At 47.1% G+C, this 17,949-nt stretch overlaps 1 protein-coding gene across 11 annotated transcripts in view; it reads left to right on the forward strand.

The window, feature by feature from the left end:
- The window catches only part of SOX6 (SRY-box transcription factor 6), a 279,833-nt gene that overhangs the window by 229,422 nt on the left and 32,462 nt on the right, over positions 1 to 17,949 (forward strand). For 8 of the 11 annotated variants that reach the window (XM_075280972.1, XM_075280975.1, XM_075280971.1 and 5 more), the window contains 4 exons: positions 8,745 to 8,894; positions 13,307 to 13,490; positions 14,180 to 14,361; positions 16,339 to 16,389. In XM_075280972.1, coding sequence (XP_075137073.1) covers positions 8,745 to 8,894; positions 13,307 to 13,490; positions 14,180 to 14,361; positions 16,339 to 16,389 — 567 coding nt within the window. The remainder of the gene's footprint in view (positions 1 to 8,744; positions 8,895 to 13,306; positions 13,491 to 14,179; positions 14,362 to 16,338; positions 16,390 to 17,949) is intronic. The other 3 variants (XM_075280978.1, XM_075280979.1, XM_075280980.1) reach the window with 3 other exon arrangements.

The following is a 17,949-nucleotide window of genomic DNA, read 5'->3' on the forward strand; positions in this document are numbered from 1 at the left end:
GTGTCACCCCCCCCCCCCCCCAATGCAATTAGATTGACCCAGTGAAATACAGACCTAGTGAGAAAAGCAATCAGGTGGGAGGATTCGCTATCTCTACATCCGGTGGGGGGATTCGCTATCTCTGTACATCCGGTGGGAGGATTCGCTATCTCTGTACATCCGGTGGGAGGAATCACTATCTCTGTACATCAGGTGGGGGGATTCACTATCTCTGTACATCAGGTGGGGGGATTCACTGTCTCTGTATATCAAGTGGGGGGATTCGCTATTTCTGTACATCCGGTGGAGGGATTCGCTATCTCTGTACATCCGGTGGGAGGAGTCACTATCTCTGTACATCCGGTGGGAGGAGTCACTATCTCTGTACATCAGGTGGGGGGATTCACTATCTCTGTACATCAGGTGGGGGGATTCACTATCTCTGTACATCCGGATGGCGGATTCGCTATCTCTGTACATCCGGTGGGGGGATTCACTATCTCTGTACATCAGGTGGGGGGATTCGCTATTTCTGTACATCCGGTGGGGGGATTCGCTGTCTCTGTATATCAAGTGGGGGGATTCACTGTCTCTGTACATCAGGTGAGGGGATTCGCTATCTCTTTACATCCGGTGGAGGGATTCGCTATCTCTGTACATCCGGATGGCGGATTCGCTATCTCTGTACATCCGAATGGCGGATTCGCTATCTCTGTACATCCGGTGGGGGGATTCACTATCTCTGTACATCAGGTGGGGGGATTCACTATTTCTGTACATCAGGTGGGGGGATTCACTGTCTCTGTTCTTTTCTATAAGGGGGATTTACTTTCTCGGTTTCTATCTATATATCAGATTAATTGGGGGGGGGGATTTTCTCTCTCTCCTCTTCTCTGTACATCAGGTGGGGGGGGGGCACTATCTTTGCTCTAGCACTTGACTTCTATATTGGTGACTATTGTTGCGGTCTTCATCTCCATCAGATTTAATACTAAGCTGACAATACATGACACACGTTCCAGGGTGCAGTGATTTATTTGGGACCCCCCAGTGCATGTATGGCAGGAAGATGACAGGAAAGTGGGGTTAAATGGCACCCCGAGCCTCCCTCCAAGTGATTATCATTAGGCCGGCCGCACTCTCTCTCGTTTCCTTCCCATTGGATCACAGTGAGAGGTCAATTGTGTGGCCCCGGCTACTTATTATAATTGGCACTAGTTTACCTAAATTCTCTCACACTGTCTTCACACGAGGGTTATCATAGGGAGCGTAGAAAAAGACAATTTCTAGGCAGTGTCATGTCGAGAGTCCACCCGACTGTTTCTGGCTGGGGGGATGTAGCATTAATGGCCTCGTACATGATTGAGCGCGCCGTGTCCTCTGCATATAGGGATAATGCGCCTCTCCGCGGGGATCGCTTCTGAGCTATTTTAGATTTTACAGCAAAGGGCAGAAAAGAAAAAAAACATTTACTTCACACTGGAAATTTCTGTGACATTGTGCTTGCCGCCACAGCCGGACATGATTTCCGTAAGCGCCTCTGCCGGCACTGTCATCGGTGTATTCTGTAATGGGCAGATGGAGTAGAGAGGTCTGATAGGGGGCTCAGATACACCCCTCAGCTTCATCAGGGGGACAATGGTATTGTCTGTATGCCCAGATGGAATATATGTGGACTCTTATAGTTTATAAGACGCATGGAGAATGAGCGGGTTTATTTACTGAGATTGTGGTGATTATATGGGGGATGTGAAAGGAGATTTCCCATAAACGTAGTAAAACATTTTTGCAGCTATAAAAAAATTTAAATTTTGCAGAGTTTCAAAAATTTCCTCTAACCATCTTAGTGGTGACATTTGTTCTCTTGATCAGATGCCATTGGCCACAATCATGAATACAGGAACTTTCTATGGTCTGGGAAACCCTGACTATGAACAGTTTATCAGTCAGATACTACAGGTATGAGAATACTCCGGCCAGAATAAGGACATCATGACTGGGGGTCAGAATATGGAAAGTTCCTTCATTCATGGTCGCATCCATTGGTGCCTTCTTTGGTTCGGGGCCTCCTACCTCATCCTTACAGCGAATTCTTGATAGTGATGGTTACGGGTGCTAAGGACCCTTAGTGTGGTTTGGGTAATCTGTGGCACTCCTTGGCTTATAGGTCAGATGGAAGCTGCAATCTTAATACTGATGCCAGTGCTTATGGGCCCTCTAAGGTTCCTGGCCCCGGTGTGACTGCCCCTCTGCACGTTACGCCCCTGACTGCCACCACTAGGGCTAAGTTCACACCTACTCTATGCTGGGGGATTTCCTTCCCCATTCTGCCTGAAAAATGTGGAGATAAAAGCGCTGCAAGCAGTGTATGGGCATTGCTTCGCGGCATCCCGCTCCTCATTAGGCCTTAATGAATGATCCTAAACAGGAGAGTGTCTCGAGCCACGGACGCGGCAGCTGACTCAGCCACGGAATCCATGGCAAGATAGGTCACGTCGCTTCTTTTTCCCGCTACTAGCTAGCGGAAAGAAAAGCAAGTAGCTCCCATTGAAGTCAATGGGAGCCATTTTTGCAGGTGAATTCCGATTTGTACAGTCCGAGGGGGGTTCTGATGCCCCTTTCCAAGGATTATTGAGCGTGTCCGATGCAGCTTTGTGAAAACAAATCAGAAGTGTGGAACTTCCCACTGAAATCAATGTAGCACAGAAGACACTCAGTTGTCATCCCAGTTCCATCTGTAAAAAATTGGAACCCCCTTGGCCTACATGCTCAGCTATGTGTGTATAAGACCAGAGCCTTAAGGTTTCATGGCCGAGGGTCATAACCCCTATGGGCAGGGTAATGGCAGCCATTAGTAGTGTCCCCCAGAATCTGTTCCCTATGTAGTAGGCCAAGATGCAGACTCCACACAGTACTTGGGAAGATGTCTTCAGGCCCTGACAAACTCTCCAGACTTTTGGAGCTCATGTGTTACAGAAGGTTTTATTTTACGACAGGCCTGAGCGCTTCGTTCCCCGTAGAGCTTCACAGACGCACCGAATTCTTGTTATCGGCCATTTATCTTGGCGCAGGCAGCAGGTAGTTAGCGGGTCCCGGGCCACTGCACTGTGGTCTGCTCTGTGCAGTCATCATGTCACATTAATGAGGAGCGAGGTACTGTCCTGTGAAGAACAAACCCTGTGCCGGCCTCATAAACCTAACGACTGCTCGGGAGCCGTGTGGGCGCAGGTAACGCAGCGAGCAGGACAATGTGACAGACATAATGGATGTGCGCCTTCACAGGCTGTGCCGCCGAGTCTTCATCCAGCAGGTTGCAGAGCAGCAGATCGGACAGATGTTGGAGCAGACTGGAACGGAGCTGTGTGCTGCATCCGGCTCTGCACATTGCTCCTGACATCTGGATGTTGCTGTAGCGGGGACTTTGCCTCGAGCTGGGAGGCTGCAAGGAACCTCGTGGCACTCAGCGCTGGGTTTTTGCTACTCTTTAAGCGATTAGTGCACTGAGGTGGGAATAATGCTGAATTATCGCTCCGCTGCTTCCTTGCATGGAATCTCGGGATGAAAGACAGACAAGATAAGGCTATTTACTATCAGACAGGACTAATTATCAGCTACATGGATTGTGTTCCCTTTCATCTGCGCCTCGGTCCACGGGATTCAGGCGAAAGGAGAAGAAACAGTCTTCACAGGGAAAAGATACAAAGTTATCGCCTACTATATAGTTACATATGTATATTCTATATAGATTCTATACAATATATCACACAGAGGGAGGGATAATGAGGGAGTATCTGCAGCCCTCCAACCCCAAATATCTCTGATCCATCACCAACCACTAGAGAAACTGCAAAACAATGCTCTCTCCATAGACATCAATGAAGTCTATAACACTAAACTGTTTACCCTTAAAGGTAACAAAATTCTATGTTTGGAGAGCGGGCCCGGCTCACAATCTATAAAGAGATAGGAGGACAAAAGAGGAGTGAGAGCCCCGGTCATAAGTGTTCATACATATTGTCCAAATACCGGGACCAGGACGGGGGTCAGGACTGTATGTGCATAATAGCAAAATATATGGAGTCTCTTATACAGTATTACATAGGACTGCAGGTGACATCTACTACATTATCTGTGGTGTTACATAGGACTGCAGGTGACATCTACTACATTATCTGTGGTGTTACATAGGACTGCAGGTGACATCTGTTACGTTATATGTAATGTGTCATCTTGATACAGAACATTGGTAAAGAGTTAACTACGAGTTGTTCTCCATCTGTAGCTTCAGAGCTGCGCTCGCCGCCTTTGTTCTGTCCTCGGACACGTGACCTGGGTCTTTCTTGTTGGTGACACGGCAGAAGTTTATCTTTCTTGTGGAGTTTTGAGCGCTCTTCTTTGGAGGGAGTTTGCGGGGCGGGGGCCGCGCTCAGCACATCAGAGGCATGAAAGGCGGCCGGATTTGAATATCAGAAGCTTTTGTGTTTGTCGCGGGCTGTGCTATTCTCTTTATGTATACACAGGACGTGGATTGTGCCGCTACTTTAAATATTGAAAATGATTTCCTATTCATATCATCTCCATTAATACTTCATCCGCTCGGTGCCTTCTTTGATATTGCACTGGAGACGCGTTATATATTTCTTATGTGTGCGCCTCTCCCCTATAGATGCGCTGCTCCCCCCATAGTCTCTGATGACATACTCAGCTCTGCTACATCTGTATGTCCAGCGCAGGAACAGATCTAAGACTAATAAAGCAGCCGGATAAATGCCCTCCCTGCTCTACAATGTAATAACCAGGCCTTACATGTGTCCTCCAGACGCTGAGCATCTGCTCCTGATAAAGAGGGCGAGTGTGAGCCAGATGTGAAGAGCTGCCCGGGATAACCTGTGCACTTGTGATCAGATTTATAGCGCCAGCATATTCCATAGCGCTTCACAGACATTATCATCACACACTGTGCTTGTATAGCTATCATTGTGTGGGAGGAAACTGGAGGACCCAGCAACACAGTAACATACAAACTCTATGTAGGTGTATCAAATCCAGGAACCAGCACTTCAAGGCAATACTGCTGACCACTGAGTCATTGTACTAACCACTGAGCCACCTTGCTGCCATATAATTATACAGACTGATGACACGATCGTTGTCCTGTACTCAGAATTTTGACATGTCCTCATTTGGTACCCCTGAGTGTCGGGCACATTTTCGTTCTGTGGCCTTAAGTATTAGCGCGTCTGAGTATTGCAACGTCTTTGTCCTGGAACCTGAATGTTGCTGTGTCTTCTTCCTGTACCTTGAGTGTCACCATGTCTTTGTCCTGTACCCCTGAGTGGTGTTGGTCATAGTCTTGTACCCAGAGTGTCGCCATTTTTTCATCATGTACCATGGAGTGTCACCCTGTCTTCTTCCGGTCGCTATTTCTTTGTCCCGTGTGTTATCATGACTTTGTTCTGTACCCGAGTGTCCTCGCATATTCAGCCTGTACCCCCGCATAGTGCCGTGTCTTCATCCTGTACCCCCGCGTAGTGCCGTGTCTTCATCCCATACCCCCGCGTATTGCCACGTCTTCATCCTGTACCCCCGCGTCTTCATCCTGTACCCCCACGTATTTCCGCGTCTTCATCCCGTACCCCCACGTATTGCCGTGTCTTCATCCTGTACCCCACGTATTGCCGCGTCTTCATCCTGTACCCCCACATATTTCCACGTCTTCATCCCGTACCCCCGCGTCTTCATCCCGTACCCCCACGTATTTCCGCGTCTTCATCCTGTACCCCCGCGTATTGCCGCTTCTTCATCCCATATCCCCATGTATTTCCACGTCTTCATCCTGTACCCCCATGTATTTCTGCGTCTTCATCCTGTACCCCCACGTATTTCCGTGTCTTCCTGTACCCCCGCGTATTGCCGCGTCTTCATCCCGTACCCCTGCGTATTGCTGCGTCTTCATCCTGTACTCCCGCGTATTGCTGTATCTTCATCCTGTACCCCCGCGTATTGCCATGTCTTCATCCTGTACCCCGCGTATTGCCTCGTCTTCATCCTGTACCTCTCGTATTTCCGCGTCTTCATCCTGTACCCCTCGTATTGCCGTGTCTTCATCCTGTACCCCCGCGTATTGCTGCATCTTCATCCTGTACCCCTGCGTATTGCCGCGTCTTCATCCTGTACCCCCGCGTATTGCCGCATCTTCATCCTGTACCCCTCGTATTGCCATGTCTTCATCCTGTACCCCCGCGTATTGCCGCATCTTCATCCTGTACCCCTCGTATTGCCGCATCTTCATCCTGTACCCCTGCGTATTGCCACATCTTCATCCTGTACCCCTCGTATTGCCGCATCTTCATCCTGTACCCCTCGTATTGCCATGTCTTCATCCTGTACCCCCGCGTATTGCCGCATCTTCATCCTGTACCCCTGCGTATTGCTGCATCTTCATCCTGTACCCCCGCGTATTGCTGCATCTTCATCCTGTACCCCTCGTATTGCCGCATCTTCATCCTGTACCCCTTGTATTGCCGCATCTTCATCCTGTACCCCTCGTATTGCCGCATCTTCATCCTGTACCCCTCGTATTGCCGCATCTTCATCCTGTACCCCTCGTATTGCCGCATCTTCATCCTGTACCCCTCGTATTGCCGCATCTTCATCCTGTACACCTGCGTATTGCTGCATCTTCATCCTGTACCCCTCGTATTGCCGCGTCTTCATCTTGTACTCTATAATATTTGTATACTTATACAATGCTCTTCTCCTCAACTCCTCTCATCCCATGTGGAAGTGAACGGCAGTGTAATTTGTCCTTCTCTCTTGCTGCAGCTTGTGTTGTGTATGGAGTAGATATTATATGGGTTGGGGATTATTCGGTGAGAGTACAATGAGCTGCGCCTTCAGTTACTGGAATCCATATTTCTCTACGACAGAGAGAAATAAAATCCACGCGGCAGCGCTAATTGTTAATTCTTCAATGATGTCTCTTTCCGGAATCATCTCATTTCCCCCCGGAGGAGGTCAGGATCCTTAGCGTGGATTTATATCACATGTGGCCTGGAGGGAGCAGAATGTCCCCTCCCGCACCTTAGACCGGACGGACAGAGGACCGGCGACAAACAGCAGCCTGTTGTAATACGGAGGAAGGACAATGGCTTCTGTAGACACATTGTGAAATATGGCCGGGTATCTGGCAGCTTTCCCTGTGCTGTATCCATAGTATTACTGGGATAAGTTTGAGATATGCTCACAGTAGATTCAGTGCCATACATACTGGGGGGCTATACTGGGACCCCATGTATATGAAGCAGAATGATCATAGGGTAGAAATCGCCATCTAACATTGGATTCAGTGATCCCTGCTGTGGCTAGAAGAATCTTGGTATCTGTACAGATTAGTGGTGGCGACTCCGGACGCCAAGGGTGTAGCCACCAAGCCCCAGACCATCAGCAGACCCCAAAGGCCACCTAAAATATACCACTATTCTAAATGGTGCAGAGTAGATAAGGGTCACATTACAGACTTTGCATTGGGCCCCAGAAGCTTGATGTTATACCTCCGCTGGGCACCTCCGGGATCTATGTCCTGTCATATTTTTCGTGTTTTTGCACCTCATTATGTGTAACTACCATCGTTCTAGACACTTGTGACCTTCCACTGTGTGTTGGGGCACAGGTCAAGAGGCGAGGGGCCGTGTAACAGACCTCAGACATCTGCTTTTCAGCAAGGCCTTGTCAGTGTGACGTGCGCCCAGTAGGGCAGCCTGGTCCCCTCCTCTCGCATTCTCCATCCTTCACAGATGTAGGGGATATTTTTAAGTTGCAGCATCTGTGTCCCTGGCACACACCACTGGCAGAAGCCTGGGTTTGCCTCTGGCGCCGTCACATGGCTCGGCCGCTGCCAGTTGCTATTTATCTTACCTTTCATTCTTGACTTTGCTTATAGTCTGGTCGGGAGGAACCTGCGCGCCTCCACATCCATCTTATCCGGGGACGCTAATTAAGAGCAATATGTTGATCTGCCGCAGATATGTTAATGAATTACAGCAAGGGGGTTTGATAGGAGGGGGGGGGGGGATTTTTTTAAAATTTTTATATAATTCGCTGCAATTTTTTTTTCTTTTGCAGCAATGAAACCAAAGCGCGTGTGATTGGCCTCGCCGTCACCTCTTTGTGTTTCTGTCGTCTGAACCCAATTACTCATTGTCTCCGTTGCTGAAGATTCGCGGCATAAATAAAGTATCAGAGATTTGCATATTTTATTTAGTGCGGTGGCAAATAATGTTTCTTAACTAGGTCTCAGCAGACTTTTCATTTTTACTTGAGAGAGAAAAAAAATCCCCCAGAGCTGTCGTTTTAGGACATTTTCACCAAAGGAAGGAGAACAAAATCTAAATCCAGAGCGGAGAGGAGACGTCACACGGCCGCTCCTCATTGGTGCCAGATATTGCACAGAAATTGGCGAGATACGTAGCAGATTGTCCATGCAAGTAGAGGGATAACTGGTGGTGGGCAACTGGTATCCATAGACAATTGTAACAACGTCCTGGTGGTCTGGACAGTAACACAGCCTCTAGATAGCTCAGTTTTAGTTACATTGATATTTCAATAAAGTCTTCTCCATCTGTTTTAGTGCAGCAATGAGTAATGTGATGTGTAAGAGGAAGTCCCGAGACCACACAATGCAGAAATAGACTCGGCCATTGTTCTGTGTGACAAAGGGATGCAAGATCCTGGAGATGCATCTGACATTGCCGCTTGTTTTACAGCAGATCTATGCAGCGCAGCTCGCCAGTATGCAGGTGTCTCCCGGAGCCAAGATGCCGTCTACACCTCAGCCCCCAAACTCAACTGGAGCCCTGTCCCCCACCGGTGTGAAGAGTGAAAAGAGAGGGACCAGCCCAATCACACAGATCAAGGTAAGACTAGACCCTGAAAGACATGGCCAACCATTCCTGTATTCTACAATCCCTTCCAAACTGGTAAATATTGCACCAGTCTTGTGACTACTGTACAATCTCTTCCAAGCTAGAGATTGTAAAAATCTGTGGACTGGAAGTGACTGTACAATCTGTTCCAATCTTTTCCTATCTGGTGACTGTTGTACAATCTCTCTCAGTATAGAAATTGATTGTTCAGTCTCATCCAGTCCAGTACAATGGCCCTATTTCTCCAGTGGCGGACTACCCACAAGTGATCTGTGAGATCAGGGTAATGTGGGGATTACACCGGTGGACACGAACAACATTTAAAACTCCAGGTAACCCCTTCTAGGGTTTTGCCTTCTGCACCTGCCCCATGAAAGAACCCCACGTCAATCTGCCCCCCGCCCCAGCTGTGACGACAGACATGTTAGCGCCATCCTGCGTCGCCTGTGCAGGGCTCATGTCGTGATATCCTGCGCCACCTACACAACATCTGCATTCACTTAGAAAAGACATTAAAATATTAGGAAAATAAATCAAAGAAAGAGCTTTATTACAGAGAAGCGGTGACCATGGAGACGGCTGATTGATTTGGTAACAAAACGTGTCCCAGACACTCCGCTCCGGACTGCGAAATCTCCAGCGTGTGAGACGCTCTGCGCTCCGGCAGCCATGGAGATCACTTATATACAAGATGACGGTCACCGCCTAGAAAAACACAAAAGTGGAAACCGTCCAAAAGTAGAATCGTGCGGGGTAACAGACAGATGTTCTGCCACATGATGGGGGGGGGGGGAGCATAAAATGTGTTATTACAGTCGTCCTCTGAGTCTCATAAAAAGGGCGACCCCAGCCCAACAGCGCAGGCTGATACGGAGGCCGGAGACTGAAGCCCCTCTACCCCCGTTGGCAATTTATCAGACCTGCAGGAATAGAGAACCTTCCAGAGATTTTCTGGTATCATAGAAAGTTCTGCAACTTCTCATTAGATCTCGTGTCATTGAAAAGCAACAACCTACGATTTGTTACAGTGTATCCGTGCAGGGAGATCATTGTGACAAACCCTCAGCTGTGAGAAGCATTAGGTCAGGCTAGTTGATAATGGCGACCACTTAGACGTGGATTTTTCTTCCACTTTCGGTCAAACCGTCATGGAAGTTCTGTCAGGAATTTCTGATTGTCGTATCGTATGCGGTCAGATGCAGTGACGGCGCCGTGTGTTTGTGGCGGATTACACAGTGTCACATCAATATAAAGGAAACGTATTGTTGCTTTCCACAAAGAAAACATGGCAGCTCCCGAAACAGACAACCATCTGCCGGGACATGTGCCGCAATAAATAAAACATCACCGACTCTTTGAGGAGCCAAACATCCATCTACTAGTCTTATCTAAGGGTAACCTAACCAGGATGGAAACACGGCACATAGCACCGCGATACCCCCCCGTCACATGGTACAGGCTCCTACTGGAATCTACCACCTAGGGTATACTACCCACAATCCACTGCTCATCTCCATACACCATATAGAGCTATTCATCTATCATTGCTGACAACTAGTTATATACAGTCCTATGAAAAAGTTTGGGCACCCCTATTAATCTTAATCATTTTTAGTTCTAAATATTTTGGTGTTTGCAGCAGCCATTTCAGTTTGATATATCTAATAACTGATGGACACAGTAATATTTCAGGATTGAAATGAGGTTTATTGTACTAACAGAAAATGTGTAATATGCATTAAACCAAAATTTGACCGGTGCAAAAATATGGGCACCTCAACAGAAAAGTGACATTAATATTTAGTAGATCCTCCTTTTGCAAAGATAACAGCCTCTAGTCGCTTCCTGTAGCTTTTAATCAGTTCCTGGATCCTGGATGAAGGTATTTTGGACAAACAATTCAAGTTCAGTTAAGTTTGATGGTCGCCGAACATGGACAGCCCGCTCTCAAATGATCTGAAAACAAAGATTGTTCAACATAGTTGTTCAGGGGAAGGATACAAAACGTTGTCTCAGAGATTTAACCTGTCAGTTTCCACTGTGAGGAACATAGTAAGGAAATGGAAGACCACAGGGACAGTTCTTGTTAAGCCCAGAAGTGGCAGGCCAAGAAAAATATCAGAAAGGCAGAGAAGAAGAATGGTGAGAAGAGTCAAGGACAATCCACAGACCACCTCCAAAGAGCTGCAGCATCATCTTGCTGCAGATGGTGTCACTGTGCATCGGTCAACTATACAGCGCACTTTGCACAAGGAGAAGCTGTATGGGAGAGTGATGAGAAAGAAGCCGTTTCTGCACGTACGCCACAAACAGAGTCACCTGAGGTATGCAAAAGCACATTTGGAGAAGCCAACTTCATTTTGGAAACAAAGATTGAGTTGTTTGGTTATAAAAAAAGGCGTAATGCATGGCGTCTAAAAAGAAACAGCATTCCAAGAAAAACACATGCTACCCACTGTAAAATTTGGTGGAGGTTCCATCATGCTTTGGGGCTGTGTGGCCAATGGAATCTTGTTAAAGTTGAGAGTCGCATGGATTCCACTCAGTATCAGCAGATTCTTGAGAATAATGTTCAAGAATCAGTGACGATGTTGAAGTTACGCCGGGGATGGATATTTCAGCAAGACAATGATCCAAAACACCGCCCCAAATCCTCAGGCATTCATGCAGAGGAACAATTACAATGTTCTGGAATGGCCATCCCAGTCCCCAGACCTGAATATCATTGAACATCTGTGGGATGATTTGAAGCGGGCTGTCCATGCTCGGCGACCATCAAACTGAACTGAACTTGAATTGTTTGTCCAAAATCCCTTCATCCAGGATCCAGGAACTTATTAAAAGCTACAGGGAGCGACTAGAGGCTGTTATCTTTGCAAAAGGAGGATCTACTAAATATTAATGTCACTTTTCTGTTGAGGTGCCCATACTTTTGCACCGGTCAAATTTTGGTTTAATGCATATTGCACATTTTCTGTTAGTACAATAAACCTCATTTCAATCCTGAAATATTACTGTGTCCATCAGTTATTAGATATATTAAACTGAAATGGCTGCTGCAAACACCAAAATATTTAGAACTAAAAATGATTAAGATTAATAGGGTGCCCAAACTTTTTCATAGGACTGTATCCAGTCACAGCCCCGCCCCTCATACGTCTGCCCCTATGGTATTTTATGTTCCGTGGTTTTACTCCTTCATTTGCACTGTTCCTATCAGTCGTTGAGACATCGCAGCACTACAGTCTGCTCCACCTGTGTGGGACGCCGTCGGTGAGATCATTCACACTCTGTATGGTTTTCCTCACCCACTATAAACAGAATATCAGCAAGGAATCCATGTGCATCCTCCTGACACGAGGCTTCATGGACAATTTTGCGCCATGTAAACTTCATGATGCGTCCAGAGAGCGGTGTTTATGGCGAGTGATCTGCCGGCTCCGTCCTCTGGAGACTATTAACATGGCAGAGCTCTACTGTATGAGGCTGTGAATGAGAATGGCCACCATACTCTATGAGGACACTTAAAGCTTCCGGACTTTTACTGCCTGTGTCAGTCTTCACTGTAACTTTGACATTCTGTTCATGAACCAGGCCACTCAGAATGAAGAGAACATAGGCTCCTTCTACACAAGGTCGTGTATAAGATGTATATATGATGTATAAGAGCCCTGTAATGGTGACCGCTAACGTTGGTTTACACTGGTAACGTTGGTTCTTGCTGTTCTCTTTGTGCTTTGGCACCGCTGTGGTTGGGTCTCTACACCAGATACCAGTGATTCATCATCGCAGGGTGCGGGGCTGATGGACGAACCCCAAGTCAAACCTGTGGCAGCTGACTCAGAGTCTCCTGGTCTTGTGTAGGTAGCGGTGGGCAGCGCCCTGTGGCTGCCAAGCTCTGAGTGGGCGCAGGATAATGAATCCGAGCCCCTGAGGATATTCTGCCTTTATTCCCAATCATTAACCCTTTCACTGACCCAGGGATATCAATACAGAAGTATTGTGATGTTCCCGAATTGAAGCAGCCGGCACCGTACGGCAAGAAGTCGCCGCGTCTTTCGCACAAGTCTATGGGAATTTAACTAATTCTTTGTAAATGCCCGGGGTTAATTCAGATCTTAGAAAACACATTAAGACGTGATCCGTAATGTGCAGTAATTCAGATTTTAATTTGGCAAAGAGAAGGTAGCAGCGAGCGTGTTGATGTAAATACGCGGCTAGCGCGCAGGAATTAATGAGGCTTCGTTAGGTGGCTTCTCGGAGGGCGCAGATAATTAGCGTCTTTTGTTATTACAGCGGGAGACGTGCCATTGTCTGGGAGGTGTAAAGCAGCGCCGTTGTCTTAAGTGCTAATGTGCCCCATTTATCTGCTTTTAATCATTGTTTATGTGAAATTCCCGCAGGATGAAGCCGCCGCACAGCCCCTGAATTTATCAGCGCGACCCAAGACGGCAGAACCCGTCAAGTCTCCCACGTCGCCAACGCAGAACCTCTTCACGCCCAGTAAGACCAGCCCGGTCAGTCTATCCAATAAGAGTGGCATCCCCAGCCCCATCAGCGGAGCCCTGGGCAGAGGGTCTTCATTGGGTAAGAGCCATTGGTGGACCAGACAGAGATTGGCACATGGGTGATGGCGGTGTTACTATCCGGCTACTCAGGACTTTTCCCCACGTGATTATTGGGTTGTTATTGTTTATCATCACAAGGTCCAGATCATTCTATAAGGAGTGATGGCGACTCGCTAAGATGGCCGCAATAAACAAGATTACTATTTTTAGTCCGTTGGAGTGATTCACTTCCCCGCTCTGTGCACCAAAACAAGGCGGCTTTTAAGAGAGTGAGGAATTTGACGAGGAGTTAACGCTGCCTCAGACGATCTCGACAAGGCAGGAGACGATTAGTCTTCTGGACACAATGTGCGCATTGTCACTGCGCCAAAATGACTGAGCCTGGAGAACAGCGGGGGCCCTCAGGAAGAGATCCCGGGTCATAGGTAACAACCTACCACGCCTATGTATATACAGAAGAGTTGGCCACTGATGACATGGTCACATGACCACACCATTTTGTGGTGAATTAATTGCAGATATTAGTTGATACCTAGGTGACAGATTCTGCCCCAGACAGTATATATAAGAAGTTGTGTGGCCCTTCAGATGAGGGCTCTTGCTGATGACACGTCTTCTGTGAGGCCGCCATGTTACCTGTCGCATTGAACTTTGTGATATCCGCACACAGTGATACATACGCTGATACTTCTCCTCTCTTCTCCATAGATATCCTCTCCAGTCTTAATTCTCCCGCCCTCTTCGGAGACCAGGACACGGTCATGAAAGCCATACAGGAGGCCCGAAAGATGAGGGAGCAGATCCAGAGAGAGCAGCAACATCATCCCCATGTCCTGGACACCAAGCTGCCGCTCAACAACATCGGCCTGAACAACTGCAGAAGTGATAAGGTAACCCCATGCCTCGCGCCTCGTGTGCCAATAGGACAGAGACGCGTGTATTCATGTAAAGGAAGTCTTACCAAAGTGGAGAAACTGGGGAGTAGTCGGTAGAGATGGGAGCCCTGCTCTGATTGACCTCATTCTCCTTGACAGTCGCCCCCTCCCCCAGTGGTGTTTGTAGACAAATCAACTAAAAGTCATCAAACCAAGGAGGGCCAGGAACTCCCTCCTTCTTGATTGGCTTCAGTAACCCGCCATGAAGTTGCTATCTAACGTCCTCTCTAAATATAGCCAATCACTCAACAGACAGACGCCTATAATATAACCTTTCATAGAGGGCGTATACCACCACCTCAGGGGTGCAGCGGTAGCATTCTCACCCAGGACTCTCTCTGCCACATGTGAAGTACAGTATACAGGTTACATGGCAGGAGGGCCCCTGCTACAGTATTTGCAGTTGATACGCTGGAGTCTCAGGACACGTCTGCCCCAGAACATATCAAATCTGTGCTCAGCTTTTTGTCTAAGATGCTGTAACGTTTCATTAACCGGGGTTGTGTCTGGGCCCCCCCTGTGCTCCTGTACTAGGGTGACTGTGTGACAGGCGGGGAGGCTTTGTAATACTGACATAGGTTGTTTTAGGTTACAGGGGGTTATGTGTCCCTCTCTAATGACATTACAGTTTTGTATTCTACTTAATTCTGCTGCTTCGGAGCTGAAATCGTCTCGGCATCCTCGGCATTGTCTGCACACAGTTTGCGTTGCTGATCTGCATTCCGGATCAGTGTTATCTTTGCACCATGTTCTGTAGAGTGTGATATAGGGAAAGCTCCTGTCCCCACTGCATTATAGAAGCTCGACTGAGAATGTACCAGGACAACTGTAGACAACCAGTATGGCCGCCATGAAGGCTCTAAGTAGTGGATTGGATAAAGATGACCATTTGTTAGTGTCCTGCAGCCAGAAGTTAGCATTGCAGGGGTTTCCTGTACAATTTAAGATAATATTTGCCACAACCCAGACACATCGATGCGAGGCTGCCCCCCATAAACCCCCATAAAGTGTCTTGTAATTCTACTTCTACTTCTCATATATGGCGATAACTGTGCTACAACGAAAGAAGACTGAAATAAATCTTTCCTCTGCTGCCGTGTCTTTCTTATATTCTCCCCATCTCCACAATGCTGCACATAGGCAGACGTTGTGCTTGCTCTGGGGTTGTCATGGCTGTACTACAAACTCACTCTGCATAGTGACCTGTATGTAGTCCATGTTGATGCAACCATGACAACCCCAGAGCAAGCACAATATTCCTATTATTGTAGAAATAAGGAGATCAGAAAAGTCATCCCTGTGGAATATAGGTATGGAATATAGGTATGCCGTAGACGGTGTGTCCAGGAGGTAGGTAGGTATGTTGCAGCGGTGTTATAAGGAGGTAGACAGGCTTGTTCTATACAGTGTTTACAAGAGTCATGTGTGCTGTAGATAACATGTACAGGTCATAGATAGGCATATTGTCAGTAGCATGTACAGGTAGTAGACTATAGGCCCGCTGTATATGGTGTGTGCAGGTCATAGACAGGTACAATGTAGGTATGTTATAGATACTGTGTACATGTGGCAGCTAGGCATGTTGTATACAGTGTGCACAGGTGGTATATAGGCACATGTAGATACTGTGTACAAGTGGTAACTAGACAAATTGTATACAATGTGTACAGGTGGTAGATAGAGGTGTTGTATATGGTATGTACAGGAGGTATATAGGCACATGTAGATACTGTGTACATGTGGCAGCTAGGTATGTTGTATACAGCGAGTACAGCTGGTATATAGGCACACTGTACATACTATGTACAGGTTGTTTACTGTGAAGTCTCGCTGTGACCCCAGCAGGGTGTTGCCCCCGTAGCCTGAATAGTGTGTGAATCTATATAGTGTGTTTTTTCTAAAGCCCCGCTTCCACCATTTGCTATATTTCAGATGCTGCTAGATGCCATCTCAGGAAGGATTTGCATTAGAAGTGCACACACAGTGAGTCACCATCATCTCTACTATACATATGTTTCTTCGTGTCTTTTTGGCTTGAATCCCCAGAGCTGTCACCGCAGAACCCCTGTCTTTGCTGCCATTTTGCCACTTTTGAGAGCTGGGTGGAAGGAAGATGGCTTCCAGCCCATCCCATGTTACATCCGGCAATATTCAATGTGTAAGCCAAGCGTTTAGTCTCGCACATCCCCGGCTGAGGCTGCAGCTATAAGAGATGCTTCTGTCGCTGAACCCGCTGCCATTACCTGGCTGCCAGGCTGTTTGTTTCCCAGGAACTTTGTTTTGGGAGTGTTGTATTAAAAACAAAGTATTACATGCCACTCGTCTGCCATGGCTCCAGACTCCAGGCACATTCAGGATTTATTTTAGGTTTACGCAGAATATTAAGTGGATAATGTGGAGATGAGATTTGTGCAAATTCTGGAGGTTAGAACGGAGCTGGTTCTGATTAGAAGAATTGGGCAAGTTCTAGAAAGGAGAGCTGGTAGGTTCTGGAGAGAAGATTGGTGCAGGTTGGAAAGACAAGACTTATGTTCTAGAAACATCAGTTCAGGTTCTGGAGACAATATCTATGTAGACGGTAAATAAAAGATCTGCGCAGGTTCTAGAGGGAAGATCCGTGTGTTTCTAGAGAAAAGACTTGGATTCTAGAGGGAAGTTCTGTGCAAATTCTAGATTTGATTGGCAGTTCCATCGGATTTGATAGCACAGCATTTACTCTTTTCCTGTAGAAATGATGGACACCACGATGAAGACTTCTAGTTTCCATCCTACAGCGATTCGATTATAGACAGAACATGTGAACATAGAGAGAAGTTCTTGTGTCTTCTAGAATTCTTTGCCTTTTCTGGATTGTATATGCAGTGGCTCTGTGCTCTAATCTCGATCTATCATATATATGGACCCTGTTAAATCCTTGACGCAGACAGTGACATTTATAGAAAACAAAAGCTTTGGATCCTGGTAATGGATACCACAAGGTCTTTTTATAGGAGCGCTGCACCAGGGGTGCAAGTCATTGGTTAATGAGCTCAGAATCTTTGTGGGCTCACAATGTGGCAGGAGGTTCAGGCCGTTGTTTCCTGTTTTATTTATAACCCACAGTATAAAGGAAGACGCCGTATATATCAGAATATAGAACTATACGTTTTACCAAGACAGGCCGGATATTGTGACTTTCTATTGATTGAATTGCCGAACATTATCCTAAGGTTTAAGGAGGATGCAGCCTGTCCCACAGTACGATACCTGAGGGCCGACACTGGAGTTAGATGTTATAGGGCAGGGGTAGGGAACCTTCGGCTCTCCAGCTGCTGTGAAACTACAACTCCCAGCATGCTCCATTCACTTCCATGGGAGTTCCCAGAACAGCAGAGCCTGTATGCATGCTGGGAGTTGTAGTTTTGCAACAGCTGGAGAGCCGTACGTTCCCTACCCCTGTTATAGGGCAATGGTGGAGAACCTTTTAGAGAGCGAGTGCCCAAACTCTAACCCAAAACCCACTAAATTATTGCAAAGAGCCAACCCGGCAATTTAACCTTAATA

The sequence above is a fragment of the Leptodactylus fuscus genome, chromosome 7 (genome assembly GCF_031893055.1).
Source record: "Leptodactylus fuscus isolate aLepFus1 chromosome 7, aLepFus1.hap2, whole genome shotgun sequence".
Taxonomy (NCBI): Eukaryota; Metazoa; Chordata; class Amphibia; order Anura; family Leptodactylidae; genus Leptodactylus; species Leptodactylus fuscus.